Source organism: Punica granatum, chromosome 5, assembly GCF_007655135.1.
Source record: "Punica granatum isolate Tunisia-2019 chromosome 5, ASM765513v2, whole genome shotgun sequence".
NCBI lineage: Eukaryota > Viridiplantae > Streptophyta > Magnoliopsida > Myrtales > Lythraceae > Punica > Punica granatum.
Genome location: NC_045131.1, coordinates 748,153 through 768,292, shown reverse-complemented (window position 1 = coordinate 768,292; position 20,140 = coordinate 748,153). Strand labels below are relative to the sequence as shown.

Below are 20,140 nucleotides of genomic sequence, written 5' to 3'. Positions count from 1 at the left end.
AAATAGGTGTGCCTAAGGCAGCTAAGAGATCAGTCACATGCATATCTATTGTCTATCCTATAGACACATCTCTCATTTAAAGATTAAACAATGAGGAAAGCTGTCCTAATTGCATGCGTCCTCTTGGTCTTCACTCATCATCTTATGTTCTTCCCTGGTCCAGCTTCAGTTTCAGCTCGACCACTCGTCCAGCAAGGCAAGTATCCTGCCCTTTGAAATTAAGATGATTATCTCTCTGGAAAAACATGCACGCCTCCCCATCTTCCAATCGATCATGCTTCCATAAATTAAATATATGTTAATATTACATGCTTTGCCAGATTTCTTGGGTCCCAAGAAACATGAAAGACATAAACACATACCGCTAGCGTACCGATACATTCTTTAGATTGTCGTCTTTCACATGCGCCATGTCATGACGATTCAGGTCTAAAACTTTCCGTTGTCAGTCTAAAACATATTGACAGGAAGTTCCTACGTACATACCGTAGGGTACTTGATCACTGGAAGTGGTTTGTGGTCAGCAAAAAGTGTTCCATATATAATTGCTATATATCATAATTGATGGTTTGTTACAAATCTGCAGAAAAAGATGTTGCTGCGTATGTGCCGCGGACTTCATGTAGCAAATACCGGCAGATCCCATGTACCCCAGTAAAGCCACCTCCTAAGAAGTGCTCCTCCCCATTCATCCGTGAATGTCCGCCACCATGAACATTGATAATGACGATAAATAAGAAAGAGGGCCTGTTACTAAGTAATTAAGGAGGAACACGCCCGCCTGATAACTAAATAAGCATGAACTCTATCTTTGTGGAACGTGCATATGCATGCAGTATATCTATGTAACTGTTTGGTTAGCCTGTGCTTGCCGATAAATAAAATGACCTGATCGATCGATTCCCCAGGATGTGACTTGTGAGTGATTTTGAAAATAGTTTTGAAAGTCATTGTTTCTCGTATGGAAAAAGTGTAAAGATATCCTTGTAAGAAATTGAATTCTACGACCTGTGAACTTGAGTTTTTAAATTGCAAATAGATTCAATCGCATATAAATCTAATGAATTTTTTACATGATATTAGAGCAAGATTTCACGTATTTGCACTCTTGTGTGGGTTCACACCACACCAACTCTAACATCTCTTTGTCCAATGCGGATAAAGTACGCCCATATTATTCTGTGTGTGGAGCTTGTGGTTTCTCTTTAAGTTCGAGTGAGGAGAGAAAGTCCATCTCATAGTCAATTTGTCCCGGCTCTTGCCCAAGTATAGAACTCGTGATTAAATTCTGAGCATGGAAGCCTAACCCCAGCTCATAATCAGTTCTTGAGGGTGAATGATCGAGTTCATGTTTCACGTGTCTGTCAAAGTTATACGTTGTCACGTGAGAACTCGTACTAAAAATCATTGTGTCCCACATTTTAATAATAATAAATATATATATATATATATAAATGTATAAAAATTCATAAATTTATAAAATGTTGAATTCTACAACTTGTCAGTTTGATCTTTTTAAGTTGGAAAAAGAACCAACTACCTATCACTCCCGTGGATTTTTTTTGCACTATCAATAGTACTACCAGTAGACTTTTCAAACTCATCCATATATCTTATGAAAGAGAGATGGATCCATTTATATTTTATAATTTTTCTTTAAACAAAAAAAATCCAAGATATTTTATTTTCATTAATGTTAGTAATCTACTGAAAAATAAGTTACAGATTCTTGCGGACGCGCTATCTATACTAATGGACATCTCTCACTCAACGATGAGGAAGATTGTTCTAATTCCATGTGTCTTCTTAGTCTTCTCTTATCTTTATGTTCCCCTAGCTTCAGCCTCAGCTCAAGCACTCAACCAGAAAGGCAAGTCCATTATTGATCTATATATGCATATGTATGGTTGCTAGATTTTCTCGTCCAACGAAATATGCAAGACATAAAAAAGAGACCATTACCGGCACATGTAAATGTAATGTTAGAGGGTCGTCTATCTTTCTGGATGACTATTCGGGTCTATTCAAACATGAAAGGAAGTTCCTACCGTGGAGTATTGATATTAAATTGTGCGGTCAGCAAAAGATGAAAGAAGTGTGCTTATAATTGCTAATTGATGGTTTGTTACAAATTTGCGGCAAAAGATGTTGGTGGGTCTGTGAGGGTTCCAATTAAGAGGCCACGTATTCCTCGATCCTCATTCATCGGACGTGTATCCCGACCCTGTTCCATGCCTGTCCACCACCACCACCACCACCATATGCATGAACAGAGTCTCAAACATTGTACATGTAATAAGGAGGAACTTGAAAATTGAATTACTTATATGAAACCTCAGTGTCTGGTGCTCTGTAGTGTGTGTGTGTGTGTGAGTGTATATATATATATATATGTAACGGTTCCATTAGTCTATGCTTGTTGATGAAGAAAAGGACTGGAGTGGACATTCCCGTGTACGTGGTTTATGTAAAACAGATTGGTTAGCCTATGCTTGCCGATGAATAAAGGACCGGAGTCAATATATTCCGGGGCTTGTGAGTAATTTGAATTCACTCTGGTAACATATACTGCGATTCAAACCCATGAATTGATGCAGAGTATAAACAAATTCAGTTATTCTGTAATTCAAACTGATGATGTTGGCAATGAATCAGCTTGATCAACGTATAGTATCATCCTTCCACATCAAGGTACATGATACAGCGTATGCTCGCCTTATATGAACTTTGCAGCTACACCAACTGCTCTTCGTTGTGGGTAGTAAAGCGGCGATACGTAGCATACTTAAATTGAAACAGAATCTCATCAAAAAATTAATTGCAAATACCAACAGATCATGATAGCTAGTAATGCACGGTTTATTTTAATAGTAATTATTCCCATTTTAATCCACATGGCTTGATTCAAGTGGTTTGACGCTTATTTCCCTTAACCAAAGTGAGTTCCAGTCTTGTAAATAGAAAAAATTCATGTTGGGAGAACTTTTATCACCTTAGTGGATGGACATGACTCAAACTGGATTAGCTAGACTCACTTGGGCTTTCAAATATCATGAACACACCATGAAAAAAATTATTCCCATTTCGCAAACATGAACTTACCTTTTAAGAATAATAAAAATATTTGAAAGTAATTAAAATTTTTTGAATAATAATCTTAATATATTAAACTACTTTTAAACGGTTTACTGACAATTTTGCTACGATTCACTTGAATTGTATTGCATATTTATTTAATCATTAACATTATGCATATTCATTGATAGTTTTCTTCTCTCTTTCAATTTGATTTCCTCTGTATGCATTTTAATTCATAAACTAGGAAAGGGATCTGTGCGATAGCTGCGAGTTTCCAAAAAATTCACAGTCAATAACATTTTCATATGATAGAAGTGCGAGAAATGATCGATATTAATAATATTGAAAAATATAAAATATTAACAAATTAATATCGCGTGATTTATTTTAAAATTGATATATAGCACTTAAATTTGAAATTGTGTTAGTTTAATAAGCATATAGACGTGGAGAGAAAAAATGAGAAACTTAATTACATGATACGATAAAGAAGTATAAAAGGTAAAAGCTTATATGAAATAATAAATATAGTGGTTAAATAGTATCTATATAGAAAGAAGAAATTATATATATATATATATATATGTTTGAAACATAATTAATTTTATAAAAATTAAAATATTAATTGGTGCTTTGTAGATATGTCTATACCATATCTATTTGTATTCACAAAGAATTGTCACTATATTTATTAGCACATAATTCTAGCTCATTCCTCTTCATTAAGTATATCATTTTTTTTATATGTTACCGTTATAACTTGTCCTCGCTACAATATATTTCATTTGATCCGATATCCTTTTGACATATAATATCAAACTAGGATACATTCAAATATTAAGAGGATTCTTTTGTTTAGTAATAAAATGCAAAAAGGGTATAGGGTGCATTATAGTGTTGAAAAGATGCACCATATTATACTAATACAATAAACCTACAAATACAAAATATTGTAATTATTGTAATTTTTATTCAATACCAATCTAATTGAAGATTCTAATATTTATCTTATCTCGAAAGCATACATGAATGCGGGAAAAAATATCAAAACCCATCTTAATAGTACATGGAATGAATATAAAAAGGATACAAATGCATAAATAAATAAAAATTTAGTTGGAGAAAATTTCTTTTTCGAATTAGTGTAAAAATCATTATTGAGAATCCCATTGATTTTAAGTGGTCTTCGAAATTCATTTGAAACATCTCACGATCACGATCAACCAAGCAAAAATTGTAATAAGGCTGGAGTAATCTTACATTTAACCGACGGAAAGAATTAGGTTATTTCCAACATCTCGATTAAAACTACTTAAATTGGTGTCGACTTGAAATAAAAATTTTATATTTAGGTAAATAAATTATTAAAAATAAAAACTATATATATAAGCCTCAATGAGATTATAAAGTAATATGAAAAATCAAAATAAAAGAAGCAAAAATTAATAAGTTGACATGTGTCCATATCAACAATAGAATTAATTTATAGTAATGATAATGATTTGCAATAAAAGTTACGAAGCTAATGCTATTAGTATGTATTGGGCGAATGACATGGTGATAAAATGATATTAATAAGTATATAAATAAATAAAAAAAGTATGTAAACTAATAAAACCTCAATAGTTCAAAAATTATAAGGTTAATTACCTAAAAAAGTATAAACTTTTCACATTTTATTAATTTTAGCACAAATTTTTTTTCTTGATCTAAAAATATACAAACTATCAAATGAACATCAAGATTAGCACGACATCATCTTTTTTTATTGGTGAGACCTCAGTGGCAGTCCACCCCTCAATCGAGGTAGCATGATGACATATGTCCCCGCCGACTCCAATTATGGGATGGTATTCGTTGATGAGGCTCCCACCACCAATTTCTCTTCCTTTCTTTCTCAAATTTGTTTTTTTTTTTTCAAATTCGGGCAATAAGGGCCTCACCAAAAGCCACCACCGCACTTGTGGAGTTGTCGGCGACTATTGAGATCGCCGACGACCCCAATCAAGGGTGGTGGCCAACAACTCCCATTTAAATTAATGAAAAAGATGACACGTGCTAATATTGATATTAAATTGATAGTTTGTGTATTTTTAGGTTAAGAAAAAAGTTCGTGTTAGAATTGATAGAACCACGTGGAGCATGAACTCAAAATCTTGAAAGAACAAAAGGGACCTATGTGGGCCTGATACTGTAGAATTTCGGCCTGGTACAACGGGTTCAGTCATCTAGGCCCATTCCAATACTCATGCGCCTGACTTTCGGACTTTATGGGCCCGTCAATTTCACAATGATGTTAGCTGGGGAAAATTGTTTGCCTAGAGAAAATGGTCCCATCAAAAGAGGATATAGAATAGAGGATATAAAATAGTAACGCGTACTTTCACTTTATAATTAAAGAATTCCAAATTCGAAATTTACAATGTATATTCGCACACAAATATTAGCAATCACTTGTTTAGATTCTTCATATTGATTATTTTGAACCAAAATTCCATTTAATACTAGTCAAAATACTCGTACCCATTTATTAGCTGTCAAAATTTCTATTTATTGTAATAGGTCTACGAACCTCCCTTATAACCAAAGAAAATAGTCCCCTCCCCTGGTAGAAAATTAGGTGGTTGGATTTGAGACATGTCACCAATTTGTCAAATCCTAGAACGATACTGAGAATCAAAATGATGCCACTAGCTTGGAAGAATTATCCGGCGGCAACATCGCTACCCTAACTAACGGCGATCTGGGGTCAATGGACATGGACGGACATGTTAACAGCAGAGTTATGGCACTCGCAATAAGTAGATGCTCCTAAGGCAGCTAAGAGAGTTGCATGTGGCATAGATATCTCAACAATGAGGAAGGCTGCTCTAATTGCATGCATCCTCTTAGTTTTCACTTATATTATGTTCACCGGTCCAGCTCCTGCCTCAGCTCGACCACTCGAGCCGGGTCTCCAGTAAGGCGAGTTCTTCAAGTACATGTCCTATGCTTATTGCTTGCTAGATATTTGGGTCCGAAGAGATATGCAAGCCATTTTTCCAGGGAAAAAGAAAAAGGCCCACCAGGGATAAAACAGATGATCCGTCTCTCGCAGGACTATTCGGGTCTATCTTGTCCGATTTCCTGCCGCTCTAAAACATCTTTGACAGGAAATTCCTACTCTAAAACGTTAACAGGAATTGCCATCCTAATTGGTGGATTTTAACAAGTTTGCTGGAACGAATATCATATGGAACAATTCCAGCATGTGGCAGAGACAAGCCAGGATAGTACAACGATTCATCATGTGTACCAAGACCTCCGAAACCAAGGTGTTCAACATATTACCAATGTCGATCAGGACCAGAGTCTCTCAGGCATTGATATTGGAACAGAAAACCTCTTGCCCTGTGCAAGTAATAAGGAGGAATGTTTGAAAATTGAATATGAGTGAAACCTCAGTGTGGTACGTGTAGTGCATGTAACTGTTTGGTGTTAGCCTATGCTCGCCGTTGAATAAAAAAGACCCGAGTTAATACTCCCAGTAGTCCATGGTATATGTAAATTGTTCAGTTAACCTATGCTTGCCAATAAATAAAGGATTGGAGTCGGTATTCCGGGGTTTGTGAGTAATTTGAATTCACCCCGGTAACATATACTGCAACTCAAAACTTATGAACTGACGCAGCACAGTGGATCAATTTAAGTAAGACTTCCTCTTCCATTCGAACTTCGAACTGATGTCCGGAATGAATCTACTCAATCAACGTACGTAGTACCATACGACAACCCTGTGAGACACAGTACAGCATATGCTCACCTTAACTAACATCGCCGTAACAGCAATTGCTCTTGCTTTGTACATATACGGTAGAATGGCAATACATAGCATGCTTATAATGAAACACAATATCTTATCGAGAAGCGGCAGATGCCTACAGATTCCCACAAATTCGTACCGACCTGCAAGGCGATTTGAGCAGCAGCTACCTCTGCAATTTGAAATATGTTAGTGCAGAACAGCCATCAAGTCCTTTGGAGTAATAGTGGGAAACGAACTCCTGAACCATGATATCTCTATAGACAGCAGGATTAGAGTAGGATAGCAGCTCTTTAATTGGACCGTACAACCTCGTAGTTGGGTAGTCATAAAATGTGAAGAAGCACGCAATGGATATCCGAGGGCCAACTTTGCTTGCCAGTACTCGGTGCTCCACGCTCTTGAACAAGTCGTTCGAGATAAGCTGCAAGGAAAACATAGGTTTCCCCTGTAATCAACATTTGAGGAGAAATCACTGTGGGCCTTGCAAAACAAGATCACGAACATGGCAAGGTTGCAGGACAGATTCAAGTGAACAGCCTACATTTCTGCCACAAAATTTACATATTCATCAGAGTTGAGAACTTGCCTGTAGAAGATCTCCAATGTTGACGACAAGTGCCCCAGGCACCGGAGGGACATCGATCCAGTGGTTCTGATATCGAAATTGAAGTCCACCTATACTGTCCTGAAGTAGGATAGTGAGGAAGTCAGGATCCCAATGCCCGCTGGTGCCCAGAGTCAGTTCGGGTTCTGGGCAGGCTGGATAGTAATGACCGAGAATGGCATGCCCTTTTGGGCAATCGATATCTGCGAGGTAGTCGGGTTTGAGCCCGAGTGCCTCAGACAGCAATTTAAATAGAGTGACTCCCAATGCTTGGACTTCCTTAGAGTACTTCCCGTACATGTCTCTGCCAAGGAAAAGGCAAAGCCAAGTAGCAAAACATAACTATAGTAAGCACATGGCTAGTCTCACGTTCCAGAAAACCACGGTTTATCTCATAAGCCAAAATTCAACCGGTGCAAATTTTCAGGAGATAAACAGTGAAGTCATTATTAATAAGAGCACCGCTTATTTCATCGAGGGAAAAAAATAAAAATGAAGGCATGCCTGCAGACTGGAGGTAACTCTTCTGGGTCGAGAGGATCAGGCCCCATGACACAAAACAACGTATCCCTCCAATTAGCAAACTTGGACTCATACAGATCAAAGTTACTGTCCAGCTTCACCTTCCCATTTTGCTCCCTACTATAGTACCTCACCTTCACATCCCTCGGGAGCTCGTGAAATGCGCGGGTCACAGCCAACATCTCCTCCAGAAATCTCACCGGAATGCCATGATTCACCACCTGGAAGAACCCCACATCCCTTGCAGCTTCCAGCACTGCAGAGACCGTCTCAGCTCTCCTCGAGGACAGGTCGCCAAGATCTACGACAGGAACCGTGTACTGTAACGACTCTTCGGCCTCATCGGCCTCAACCTCATCTGGAGGTCGTATGAATATTCTAGGAATGTTCACTATGCCGGAATCAACTAGGCCTTTAACTCCAGCTTTTGACTCGTCAAAGGACTTGAGCTCTTGGTAGCGGTCGGACGTTGCGCGATTACCACCCATGGGATCTGAGGTTCCAGCGATACTCATTTTTCTTTTACAAGTTTGAAACCCGATCGAGCAGGTTCCTACTAGTTTCCTTTCTCCTCCTCCTCTCTGTCTCTGTGTTTCTCCCGCGTGCCACCCAACGATCGCCATTTGTTTCGGGCAGGTTGCGTGTCGTCGTCACCTACCCAATGAATCAGCATTAATTCTACCGTTTTGACTCCTCCTTTCTCTTTATCTTCCTTTCCATACGAGTGTTACGTCTCACTTTCTCCGCCTCTGAAAAAGAAAAGGCCACATTGTCAAACCGACCAACTTCACGGCACATACAAGGATTAAATGTAACGATATAAATCTTTTAATATTATATATACGTTCACGTGTTCTATGTGTTCTTTTATTCAAGCAGAACACCCAACGGATCTTAATTAGTAGCCGTGGAGAATTCTCTGCTATAGAAAGAATCAAACATTGACGTCACCAGCTAGCTAGGAAGATTCCAATGTTTGGAACTGGCAGAAAGACGGTACACCCACACTCCTACTCTTCCTCTTTTTCGCATTCTGTTGCGGCTGGAGATTTGGTCCCTGAGAGGTAGGGAACTGATGATATAGCAATCTACCAGCGAGTTTTTCTCATGAAGATCGCCCCAGATTACTGGGCCTACTGTTTGCACTATTCAGTTCCAGTTTTGGTGTTGCCCACCAACACCTGGGGGAAAATCTGCCAAATGCAAAGCAAAGCCCTGAACTGATATATATATATATATATATAGGTACTAATTAGTACGGAACAGAAATTGTTGTTGTTCTTGTCGTCTTTGTCTCTTTGATATGAACGTATCGTAGCTAAGTGCAGTGTAATCCATCACTCACAAGAAAGAAGGAATAAGACACAAATCTTCATTCCTAGTCTGCTTCAGTATTTATTTGATAACTAGTTTGGTAATCTAGTCAACGAGTCAACAGTCCATAAATCCAATATTCGTCTCCCACGTGTACAGAGCTTTGCATGTCCCGAGCACTATTCAGCAAATATTAGGTAAGTATTACTCGTCCACATTTAACAACAACCCAATGAAAATACTTGAAAGTGAAAAGCTGATTTCATAATGAGCTCATCAGATTTTCACTTACAAGCATTTTGATTTGTTCTTATTCATTTAAAGTAAATAAGTAATAATCATTAATCCGTTTAGTTTTACAATCACTTTTTTAAAATTTTAACTCTAACTTTAACTCTACTCACTACAAAACAAAAATTAACAATATAATTATTACTTTATTCCTTTTTCTAACTATTCAATTTAATTTTTAATATTAAATTTTCTCAACTATCTATTATTTTTTTCATAGTTCAATAATACAATCATTACGTTTTCTCAACTATTCATTACTTTTTCACAATTTTTCTCATAATTCAACAACACAATCATTACAATCCGATTAAAATCAAAATTCAACTCTACTTAACGTAAAAACCAAACGCATCATAAATATTTTCTCAGAGCTCTCTCCACTCTCTCTCTCACTGGCCGAAACCGAAACCATAATCAAAGTCAGCAAAATCAATCAATAAAAGAAAAAAAAAAACAGAAAAGAATATTTTTTGATGGAAAAAGAAAAACAAGCACAAAAAAAAAAAAAGGAAATTCCGAAACCGGAAGAAAGGATTATTTTCTGCGAGCTGAGGTCGACCCGAAACCGTCGTTTGATTTGTGAGACTCTCTCTCTCTCTCTCTCTCTCTCTCTCTCTCTCTCTCCCCCACTCCCTCCCCACTCTTTCTGTGTCTGTGATTTGGAGTTGTACTGTTTGACTGAGAGGAGGAAATGGGGGTTCCCGTGATCGGATTTCCGGCAATTCCGATCATACGTCTGATGGGAGTAGCCATCGCTGCTCTCGTCCTCACATGGTGCGTGCATTACAGGGGAGGATTGGCTCTCGTCTCCGACGACAAGGCTCTCATCTTCAATGTACCTTCCTTCCTCTCCCTCTTGATTGAGCTGGCTATTATTGTGAATTCTGGTGACAAACTGGTTTGTTTCTCTTACGTTGGTGAAATATGTCTCCTTGCTTTGTCTGGTTCTGTCTTCTGTGCTAGACGTCTTCCTTGCCGTAACGAGCTCGTGATCTACTCGCATAATGCTGGAGTCTCCCGATAAAAATTAATCCATCAGTGAAACTACTGAGCTGATCCGATTAGGGAAAAAGGGAATCTACGCCACTCCAATTGAAGGAATCGATGATTTTGTGATTGTTTCAGGCCCTGTTATGATAGTGATTTTGGGTGTTCCGATCACTTGAAATTCGTTACTTGTTAGAGAGGGAACGAAAGACATAGAGAAGACATTGAATTCCTTGTTAATAGATCTCTCCAAGCATTGTACGCATATTTTAGTTGTTTGTCTCCACAGGTTTCTCTTTGTGAGCTCATATTCAGAGAGACACTCTTTGTTATGCCCTTTAGCTGCTCGATGTTTTGCCCCTTCAAATGAAATGAATGTAAAAGGCAGTTTGCTGTGACCTGATGTTGTAGGTCCATCCCGTTTTAATGGTGATTGGTCTCATACTGCTGAACGGTGAAGGTAAATGCTGAATTCTTGAAGTTGATGTATCCCAGTTTGCTGCAGCTTCTTGATTTCCTGAGTAGAGATCACAGATCCTCGATAAAATCGCGATCTGAATTGTTGCAGCAATGCTAGCATACAAGAGGTCCACTGGAACCAAGAGCTTGAGGAAATTGATTCATCTGTCTCTCCAGTTTGCTGCCTTCTGTGTGAGCATTATTGGAGTCTGGGCTGCGCTGAAGTTCCACAATGAGAAGGGTGTCGACAATTTCTACAGCCTCCATTCCTGGTTAGGGATAGCTTGCCTGCTTCTCTTCGGCATTCAGGTTGATTGGTCTAACTTCTCTTAATTTTGTGACTCATGCTCCGCCAACTCTGATTGCTGATGTCCCAATGATTTCATTCGCAGTGGGCTGTTGGATTCACAACTTTTTGGTACCCGGGCGGCTCGAGGAACGGCCGAGCCTCGCTGCTGCCGTGGCACGTTTTCCTTGGAATCTATATCTATGCCCTCTCTGTCGCTACTGCCACCACTGGGTTTCTCGAGAAGGCGACATTCCTCCAGGCTAGCCATATCATATCACACTATTCCTCGGAAGCTTTGCTAATAAACTCGTTGGGCATCTTAGTTGCTGTGCTGGGTGGCTTAGTCATCCTTACTGTTGTCTCGCCTCCTGCTGCTGCCAAGGGTGACTACTCTGAGCTCCCGCTGAGCACCCACAACCTTTAGAAAGGCCCTTCTCTTTCTCTCAGATATCTCTCGGACTGTGAAGTTACACAAAGATAGGGAACATTACTTGGATTCACTTTTAGGAATTTTGCCTGTACTGATGGAATATTTACTTGGGATATAACCATAGCAAGAAGTCACCGTTATTGACAAGAAGTTTGATCCACAATGACCTTCTGACGAGAGAAGTTTGAACTACAATCGTATTCTAGTGTTTAGTATTCAGCATGACAACACTTCAATCCAACCCACCGATTATCCTCTCAGTTGCACCTTAAAACTTTATTTGGATAGCATGAGTCCTTAAAGAGGGGTGGGATGGTATGAGTATTTAAAAAAGATCTTTGACCCTTAATTATTTTTTATAATGTTATATCAGTGGTTGATCTTCTTATCCCTCCATGACTCCTCAAATTGAAAGAATTAAAATATTGAAAGAATTAAAATATAAAGATTATGAAAGGTTATAGTGGGATTAATTATCCCCATAACCCTTCCCCTCTTAAAAATTTTAAAAGTCAAACATAAGTTATTATTATCCTTCATAATTACGAAGAATTATGGTGAAATTAGTTATTCATTCATAACCCATCTTTTCATAACCATCAATCTTAACAAGCACTAAAACTCTCCATCTTTGCCACCCCACCGACTTTTTTCTCAGTTTCAGTTGAATCATCTTAAAACTCTCCATATTCGCCAAGCACCATGTACTGCGATCACTTTTTCTTTTTCTTTTTCTTTTTGGTGAAAGTACTGCAACCACTTGATTCATTTCGCATTTGGTTTAGACAATATTACTCGCAAGAAAAACCAGTGAATCCACGTAATTTCCCAAGAGTACAATCACTGCTCACTCGACCAAGACGAGAAACTATCACAGCTCCCTACAAAATAAGAAATGACAGTTCCACAAGACATGAACCAATAAAACAAAACAGATTACAACTGACAAAAATTGCACCACTATAAGCTGCCCGGAGAGACGAAAAGAATCGCACTCTTCACTGAGTCAGGTGAGCAAAAATACTAGCCGTTTATGTAGCTGAATGAGGCGCACTGCGTCATGGGACGATAAAAATGAAAGGTAAAACAAACACAAAAAATTTGAGGTTTATTTCCAGCCACTGCAGCAGTTGGTAAGGTCGAAGCAGCTCAGTCTCCGTCAAAATTTTTCAAGCTGCTGTGATATTCTTTATTCATCAAATGTTACATCCATAGGTGCTCCCTCCGGTATTCTCTAACAATCACCGGCACACTCGTTGGTGGGACCTTATGGCAAAAAAAAAAAAAGGGTTATAACATCAAGTTCAGCCACTCAATGGATAATTCTTCACAGCACTCAGAATAAGGCAAAAAGCCTAAAGTAATATACTTTCAGATCATAGAACAACTTACCATGCCGTAGTCAGTGATTATCATAGAAACATAATCCGAGGGCATCACATCATATCTGCAAAGAACCCACAAGGTGAGCTACCACCCAGTCATATGATGGAAATTTACAAAAGACGCCCATCGCATAAACTACTGAAACTTACATCAGATTCAAAAGCTGCAGATTATCACTCTTTGCACAGCCATCCAAAAAATTAAGTTGCTCTCGACCAGGAACATTCGCAATGGCATGAGGATCACCTGCAACAAATGACAACCTAGCTAAGGCTCTCAGCCAGAACAGATAGCTCTTATAGGTGTTATTGAGGGCTAACTATCAATGCTCAAACCACGTACCAAGCTCATTGGAGCATATTGAATCGAGCTGTACCCTTTCGTGAAACTTATATGCTTCACAGCAGACCAAAACTGGCACATCAAAAGCATGAGCAACCATTGCTACACATGCAGTCCCAACCCGTGAGTATACTGTTCCATTTGACAAAACAGCCGAAGCCCCCAGAAAGACTCGAGTAGCTTCATGCATGATGTATGAAATGGCATTTATGTGTGTGTATGTACAGCTAATACCCTTTGCCACCAACCTACGGAGCAAGAGTTGCCCTTCAAGTTTCGGCCGAGAGTCTACCAACACAACACGGAACTGCTTGCCAAGTTCGTGGGCACGTTGCAGAATCATTTCTACTGCTGAGGATGATCCATATGTTAGAAGAACATCACCGTCTCTGATCTTTGTAACGGCATGACTAACAATGACCTTGTCGGCAACTATAATCTTCTCATTTATGAAATGATCAATATCTGACTGTAGAGTTGTTTTGGCTTCTGATTCTGACATGGTTAAAGGTAACTTGGCAATTCGACTTTTCAAAAATCTAATTGCATTCCCCATGCTAACTGAAAGCGGGCGACACTCAGTGAAAAATGAAACATAACTACTTATTTTGGCAGTCAAATCTCGGCTCAAAGTTTTTTCAGGTGGAGTTGAATAGTCTTTAATGACCTCTTGAAATGCTTGAAGCATGGCTATACACCGGGCATTGCCGCCAGATATATCTCCTGATAAGTAATGCAATCCAACCTGGAATAATAAGAGCTCATGGTTAGAGAACTGACAGGTTAAGCCATAACAACACCTTCGACTCAACTCTCATCACCCAAGGTGTCTCTTCAGGGCCATCAAGCAAGCAATGACTTACAACATGAATGATCATGACTAAAATGACATAATTCACTTTATAGAGCATTTCCTCTCTATTTTGTTCCACCAAATGCCCAAACAAGCAAAAAGAGGATAAGAAAAGAAAGTAAGAGAAATATATGGCTAATGTTTGAAAAGGAAGATTATCATAGAGAAGTACTAACAACTGATTGATTTGGCAAGACTAGGACCATACCTTGTAAACAGCTGGATGCATGGGGTCGAGTTGGAAAAACTTCGACTCAAGATCAGGGAGCTGACTTCCATGTTCATATTGTGGCAAATGCCTGAATAATTCAACCCTGTTTCTCGCTTCAGTTTGTTTGACAACTGCTCTCCTCTTAGCCTTCTCCACTCTACTTGTATCATCATATTGCATGCGTGGATGAGGAACATCCTTCTTCCTTTCTTTTTCCGTAGGTCGATCACCACCCTTCTTCTCAGATGCAGTAACTGAAGCTGAGGCAACATCACTCTTCCTAGAAGCAGCCTTTGCTGGTTTAGCTGGTGCTGCCCCGGGAGTACCAGCAGGGCCCTTACTTGCTTCCGCTGATACCATGTCATCAGCAAAGGACAAATACACATGAACACACTGAAAAGTTTATTGCAGTACAGTACATGGTGATGAAAGGAAAAATGCACGGAGAATACAAATGCTACTACTGTCTGGACCACTAGCCCAATAAAAGTTTTCAGCACAGAATGAAAGAGCCATTAGCTTAAAATCAACTTGATGATTAAGTCAAGCTAGAAAAGCTGTTTCAAAACTTCAAAAAGATAGATTGAGACTCCAATGGAAGAAACAAAAAGGCTGCATGGAGCAGTCACTTTTGAGCACAACGAGTTTCTTTTAACGCTGGGAGAACTGCTGTATTCACCAACAAGAAGAGAGAGAGAGAGATTTAGAAGGAGCAAAAAGTGAAACGACATTAACGAATGCGTCGATATGGAAAAGAAAAAGCATGACCTCAAAAATTTAGTTCCCTTAAGCAAATCAAGAATAACGGGCACCTTTAGCAGCTGCTTTTGCAGCTCGCTGGGACTCTTGAAGTGCGCGTCTTTCGGCTTTTGACATTTTCTCCTTTGGGGCTTTCGGCCGGTCATTCAGCACTTCAGCTCCAGCTTTATCTGCAATCATTTCTTTCATTTTCAAGGGAGCATTATCTATTCCTCAAAAAGAGGATTGCATGCTCTAATAATTAACACCGAGAACACGAAACTTCACAAGACCCCTTACGTCCATAACATCCATAGTCCATATTCGCATGCCGCATTTAGACCTAGTCAAGGCTAGAAGTTGACAGTTTCAACCTACTTATATATCATAGCCTGCTGTCATAGCTAATGCTTCAGTAGTGTCATACGGTGAGCAACAAGTCTGGTCAGTCAATTTACAGAGATAAGGAAAGCAGTCGGAATTTCCTTTTCACCGGATAGAACTCACTGCATGAAGCAATTTTTGCAGAACGAAAGCTTGAGAGTGAAATTCAAAGCAACAAAGCAGCTCCTCATGCTTCGGGTTTGCCTCCTAAGATGAAAGCACAAGCGAATACTATACAGATTTCAGCTACATCATACCTGTAGCCGCGATATTAAGAGGAGGCTTGTTGACCAAAGACACAGTGGGGACGCTACTGGCCATGACTTTGACAGAATTCTCCTTCGCGAGCCTACCGGGAGAAAACGACACGTCATCGCCATCGCCGGGGAACCTGCTGCCGCTCGAGTAAGACGAGGCGGCGGTCGGGGAGAACTCCGAAGCGGCGGTGTAGCTGGAGGGAACGGCAGGGTGAGGGACCGAGCGGGGGGAGGGCAGGGGAGGGATGAGGTTGTCGGAATGGTGACGCGGTGGGGGAATCATGACCGGGGAGAGGGAATTGCCGGAGGGGGAGGAGGAGGAGGCGTGGACGGGGGACGCAGCGTCGGGCAGGCCAGACTGGGAGCGGTCGGGGGGGGCGAAGAAACCGACCTGACGGACCTTGGGGTCGATCACAGTGCGGGGGTTTCTGCGAGGTTCCATTTTCCGATTGCGGGAGAATGTGGTACGTTTGGATGCCCGGGGGTTTGGTTTTAGGGCGCAAACACAGAGGGAATCAAGGAAGAGGAGAGATGCAAAAGCTGAAGCTGAAAAGGAAAACACCTCTCCACTAAGCACTGATTGAGTGACCGAGAGTGGAGAAGAGCAAAGTGAGAGAGCAGCCGCGTGTGGTGAGCCCAAAGCACCGGATTTTTTCCCTTTCCTTTTTTAACCTTTTGCAGGAAATCTGTGTTCTATTTTCTTCGTGCACCTTTGGGCCTCGGCAATTCCTGATGGGCCCAAATGCAAGCCCATCGTATGAGCTTTGGGCCATCGGCCTTGGGGCTGCGATTTGTGAAGCTATGTCCTGTCGTTGTGGGCGGGGGTGAGATCAGCTCGATTTTTATTTTTATTTTTTTGCTAACCCTGGGTGTCCGGGCTTTGCCCGACTAATTCCAGGAGTTACGTGAACTCCTGGCGGCGCACGGAGCAGGTAATTACGCCAAATGCGCTCCGGTGGCTCCAAAGGGATTCGAACCCGAGTTTCGGTGCAAACTTGAGTACACATTAATCACTAGGTCGAATCCCTTAGAATTGGGTGAGATCAACTCGTTCGTTGGTTAGAACACTCATCAGACACTCAATTCGCAACTCCAATTGCAATTCACAAAAGCAGTAGATGGTCTTTAGCACATCCGTACATGGCTAGTGATTAGCTACTTTGGGATGAAAGGAAGAGCATGCGACAAATCAACTCAGGGCCCCTCCCTAGCATAGCTCGAACTCTCGCAGGAAGTCCAAAGTTCCGAACAAAAAAAAAGCGACAGACCCCTTGTACAGCTCTGAAGTTATCGACAGACCATTCGTTCACTTTCCTCTCTATCACGGAACTGACAAACATTTATATATGTATATATATATATAAGAAAGAAGAAGAACCGAGACCAATGTGATTCGACTGGATTCAGGCTCCTCCAGAATGCAGGGATTTGTTTGTATTGTATATATCATTAGAGCGCTCTCTCTCTCTGTCTCTACGTGTCTCTCTGGGCTCCTCATGGAAAAAGGCCACATATCGTATCTTTTCTTCGCTGACTAGCCATCATATCATATCACTAGAAGTAGAAACCTACTCCATATTTTCTTTTCTTTTCTTTTCTTTTCTTTTTTGTCCCTTGACTACTACTACTACGTACGAGTCAACAGAAAGCTAGGAAACCGTACTTACAAAGGTGAATTAAATTAAATTTAAAATAGCTTTAGAAGATTTGAAATTAGATATGTACTGGGGGTGAGTAATGAGTATAAGTGCCATAACCATTGCCATGCTCTCTCTCTCTCTTAAGTCCATTTCACGGAGCGACGATGAGCCTCAGCCTCCTTAGTACTCCCCCAGTCCTTCCTCCCCATGATCATCATATCATATATCTCCCATGACTTCAGGTTGGAAGTATAGATGTGCATCCTTACAAGTAAGTGTCTCGCTTCAGTTCCCTCTATATATGTCTCTCTGTTCTCACTCTGCATGTGTTGTTGCACTGTATTGTGTTTCTGTTGGTGATGTTTGATTCAGTGACTGACTTCATTACTGTTGGCTGCTGTTGAACGGCTGTCCTATTGCTGCAAAATGCTTTCATATTAATTCCATGTTCTATAGTATTAGTAATTACGGTGTAGTACTGTAAAAGAAAACAGAAATAACAAGTTAGGCTACTCGAGAATCTGTTCCTGCGTTTTGTCCGGCAAATATCCTTTTCTTGCGACGACATATATATGCATGGCATGGAATCTGATCTGATCCCCAATATAATTGGAGAATCATCATTAACCAAAGGGAACCCCAAAAACAAAAAGGGTAGAAGAATCCATGTGATCGTATCTGCTGCGACTCCATATCCATGCTGTCTGCAGTATTAATTAATATCTGTCATTCGCGCCCGAGTCTTGCAACATATTAAAGGGCATGCAGCTCTTACGTACTGCCACACTTGTTAATTCAATTAAGAAGCGCTTTAGTTGTCAAGTAAGGGTATTACCATTTTTCAGCCCAAAAAAAATAAAAAAGTAAGGGTATTACCATGTATTAGACAGACACCGTGCCTTTGAAACAAAAGGTTAATTACCCAAAAAAGCGTGACTTTTGTATCTTTTCCTAAATATAACACGACATTTACAAAATAGCATAGAAATATACTACTTTCATATTTTCCTAAATATAGCATCACCTTTTGAGAGTAGTACAGAAAGACACGATATTTATCTTTTTTCCTAAATATAACATGATTTTTAAAAAATAGCACAGAAAAACACAACATTTAGGTTTAGCTGCGATTCCGGCATGGGGTCAATTATTTGTCAAATGTAACGGTAATAGCTAACGGCGCCTCGTGACACAATATGATTGGACGAGTGGGTCTCACATATTTTTATCTAATTAAAAAATAATTCTAAAAGTTAAAAAATTTAAAAAGAAGATTTTTTCTTTAAAAAAAAAAGAAGAGGATTGAGCCGAAATGAAAAAGTCCTCAATCCCAGGGCTCTTTTGATTCTAGCGGTGGATGTCTTGATTGTAACCACCACCCACATAATTGGAGTCATGTTGTGGTCGGCAATCCCAATTGGGATATGATAGCCACCGTCGTAGCTACCATTGTCAACCCCTTCCCTCTTTCATTTTATTGAGTTGAATCCCCCTTTTATAATTATTTTTAATTAAATAAAAACCTATGGTGTCTACTCCTTCAATCATGTTGTGCCACGTAGCATCGTTAGCTCTATATTAGCCGTTATCGTTATAAGAATAATTGACGTCATGTTAGATGCGCAACTAAATTTGAAGGTTATGCCTTTCTGTATTTTTTTTAAAGATCGTGCTATATTTAAGAAAAAGTATAAATATCGTGCCTTTCTATACTACTATCCAAATGTCGTGTTCTATTTAGGGAAAAAAATGCAAAAATCTTGTCTTTCTACGCTATTTTCTAAAGGCCTTGTTATATTTAAGAAAAAGTACAAAAGTCGTGCATTTCTAGGTGATTAACTCAAAATAAAAATGTGTGTGTTTAAGACACCAAAAAAAAAATTGTGTGTGTTTTTCTTTTTTATTTATTAATAGGTAAAAAGATAGGGCGGTCAATCACAAAAGTGGGATCTTTTAATTAACTAAATCCTATTATTAAAAAAATAAAATTTGTAAAACAATTAGTACAAATTATGTGAGTCATAATGAAGTGAACGTCTATGATAAAAAATGTAGATACATCTAAGGTTTCTATATATGCAGGGGTGCATAAAAATGATCGATTAGCTCTTTAATGAATGTATAGGAACATTAATTGGAAATGATCAGGGTTAGACGTTCATAAAGTTTATATATATATATATATATAATTGTATCCCCGTGATAAATATGTTAGAAAAGTAATTTTATATATAGTATAACATTATAAAAGTAAACGTCAAAATAAGAAGTTATAAATGTATATACAATTATATATATAAAGTTGTATCCTCGTAATAGATTATAAAAATAATTTTATTATAGTACAAGGTCATAAAGGTAAATGTCTAAATAAACCACTATAAATGTATATACAACTAGGACTAAATTAGTAAAGGCATATAAATCATTAAATACTAATTTTATTATACATGCACATTATTGATTTAAAATATATAATCTCAAAATTTATTTATAAAAAAACACTTTCTTAAAATAAATATCATAAAAAAATTCGACATAATTAGT

At 39.0% G+C, this 20,140-nt stretch overlaps 3 protein-coding genes across 4 annotated transcripts; 1 reads left to right on the top strand and 2 right to left on the bottom strand.

Moving 5' to 3' along the window:
- Window positions 1-6,699: 6,699 nt before the first annotated feature.
- LOC116209706 (1-aminocyclopropane-1-carboxylate oxidase homolog 1-like) lies at window positions 6,700-8,688 on the bottom strand. Of its 2 annotated transcripts, none has more exons than XM_031543441.1 (4): window positions 7,992-8,688; window positions 7,470-7,791; window positions 7,192-7,328; window positions 6,700-7,052 (listed from the first exon to the last, which is right to left on the bottom strand). In XM_031543441.1, exons 1-4 carry the CDS (start codon window positions 8,630-8,632, stop codon window positions 6,824-6,826), a joined length of 1,329 nt encoding a protein of 442 aa, XP_031399301.1. In that variant the 5' UTR covers window positions 8,633-8,688; the 3' UTR covers window positions 6,700-6,823. The 2 variants fall into 2 exon arrangements, with proteins under 2 accessions (XP_031399301.1, XP_031399302.1); XM_031543442.1 differs by having other exon boundaries at window positions 7,192-7,304; window positions 7,992-8,683.
- Window positions 8,689-10,175: 1,487 nt separating this feature from the next.
- On the top strand, window positions 10,176-11,977 carry LOC116207995 (probable transmembrane ascorbate ferrireductase 2). Its single transcript, XM_031541159.1, has 4 exons — window positions 10,176-10,452; window positions 11,016-11,064; window positions 11,173-11,372; window positions 11,456-11,977. Exons 1-4 carry the CDS (start codon window positions 10,309-10,311, stop codon window positions 11,774-11,776), a joined length of 714 nt encoding a protein of 237 aa, XP_031397019.1. The 5' UTR covers window positions 10,176-10,308; the 3' UTR covers window positions 11,777-11,977.
- A 596-nt stretch (window positions 11,978-12,573) lies between these two features.
- On the bottom strand, window positions 12,574-16,549 carry LOC116207994 (translation initiation factor eIF-2B subunit delta). Its single transcript, XM_031541158.1, has 7 exons — window positions 15,954-16,549; window positions 15,387-15,503; window positions 14,572-14,924; window positions 13,511-14,255; window positions 13,318-13,414; window positions 13,175-13,229; window positions 12,574-13,048 (listed from the first exon to the last, which is right to left on the bottom strand). Exons 1-7 carry the CDS (start codon window positions 16,393-16,395, stop codon window positions 12,986-12,988), a joined length of 1,872 nt encoding a protein of 623 aa, XP_031397018.1. The 5' UTR covers window positions 16,396-16,549; the 3' UTR covers window positions 12,574-12,985.
- Window positions 16,550-20,140: the final 3,591 nt, after the last annotated feature.

Bases quoted from the DNA above. Each gene is read 5' to 3' on its own strand.
- LOC116207994 (XM_031541158.1), bottom strand. From the start codon at position 16,395: ATGGAACCTCGCAGAAACCCCCGCACTGTGATCGACCCCAAGGTCCGT. The intron at 14,256-14,571 runs GTATGGTCCTAG...TTATTATTCCAG, and splicing joins TGCATCCAGCTGTTTACAAG to GTTGGATTGCATTACTTATC. The intron at 13,049-13,174 runs GTAAGTTGTTCT...TTTTGCCATAAG, and splicing joins TAATCACTGACTACGGCATG to GTCCCACCAACGAGTGTGCC.
- LOC116209706 (XM_031543441.1), bottom strand. From the start codon at position 8,632: ATGGCGATCGTTGGGTGGCACGCGGGAGAAACACAGAGACAGAGAGGA. The intron at 7,329-7,469 runs GCAAGTTCTCAA...TGTTGATTACAG, and splicing joins ACATTGGAGATCTTCTACAG to GGGAAACCTATGTTTTCCTT. The intron at 7,053-7,191 runs GTTGTACGGTCC...TTCAAATTGCAG, and splicing joins TATGACTACCCAACTACGAG to AGGTAGCTGCTGCTCAAATC.
- LOC116207995 (XM_031541159.1), top strand. From the start codon at position 10,309: ATGGGGGTTCCCGTGATCGGATTTCCGGCAATTCCGATCATACGTCTG. The intron at 10,453-11,015 runs GTACCTTCCTTC...CTGATGTTGTAG, and splicing joins ACAAGGCTCTCATCTTCAAT to GTCCATCCCGTTTTAATGGT. The intron at 11,373-11,455 runs GTTGATTGGTCT...TTTCATTCGCAG, and splicing joins TGCTTCTCTTCGGCATTCAG to TGGGCTGTTGGATTCACAAC.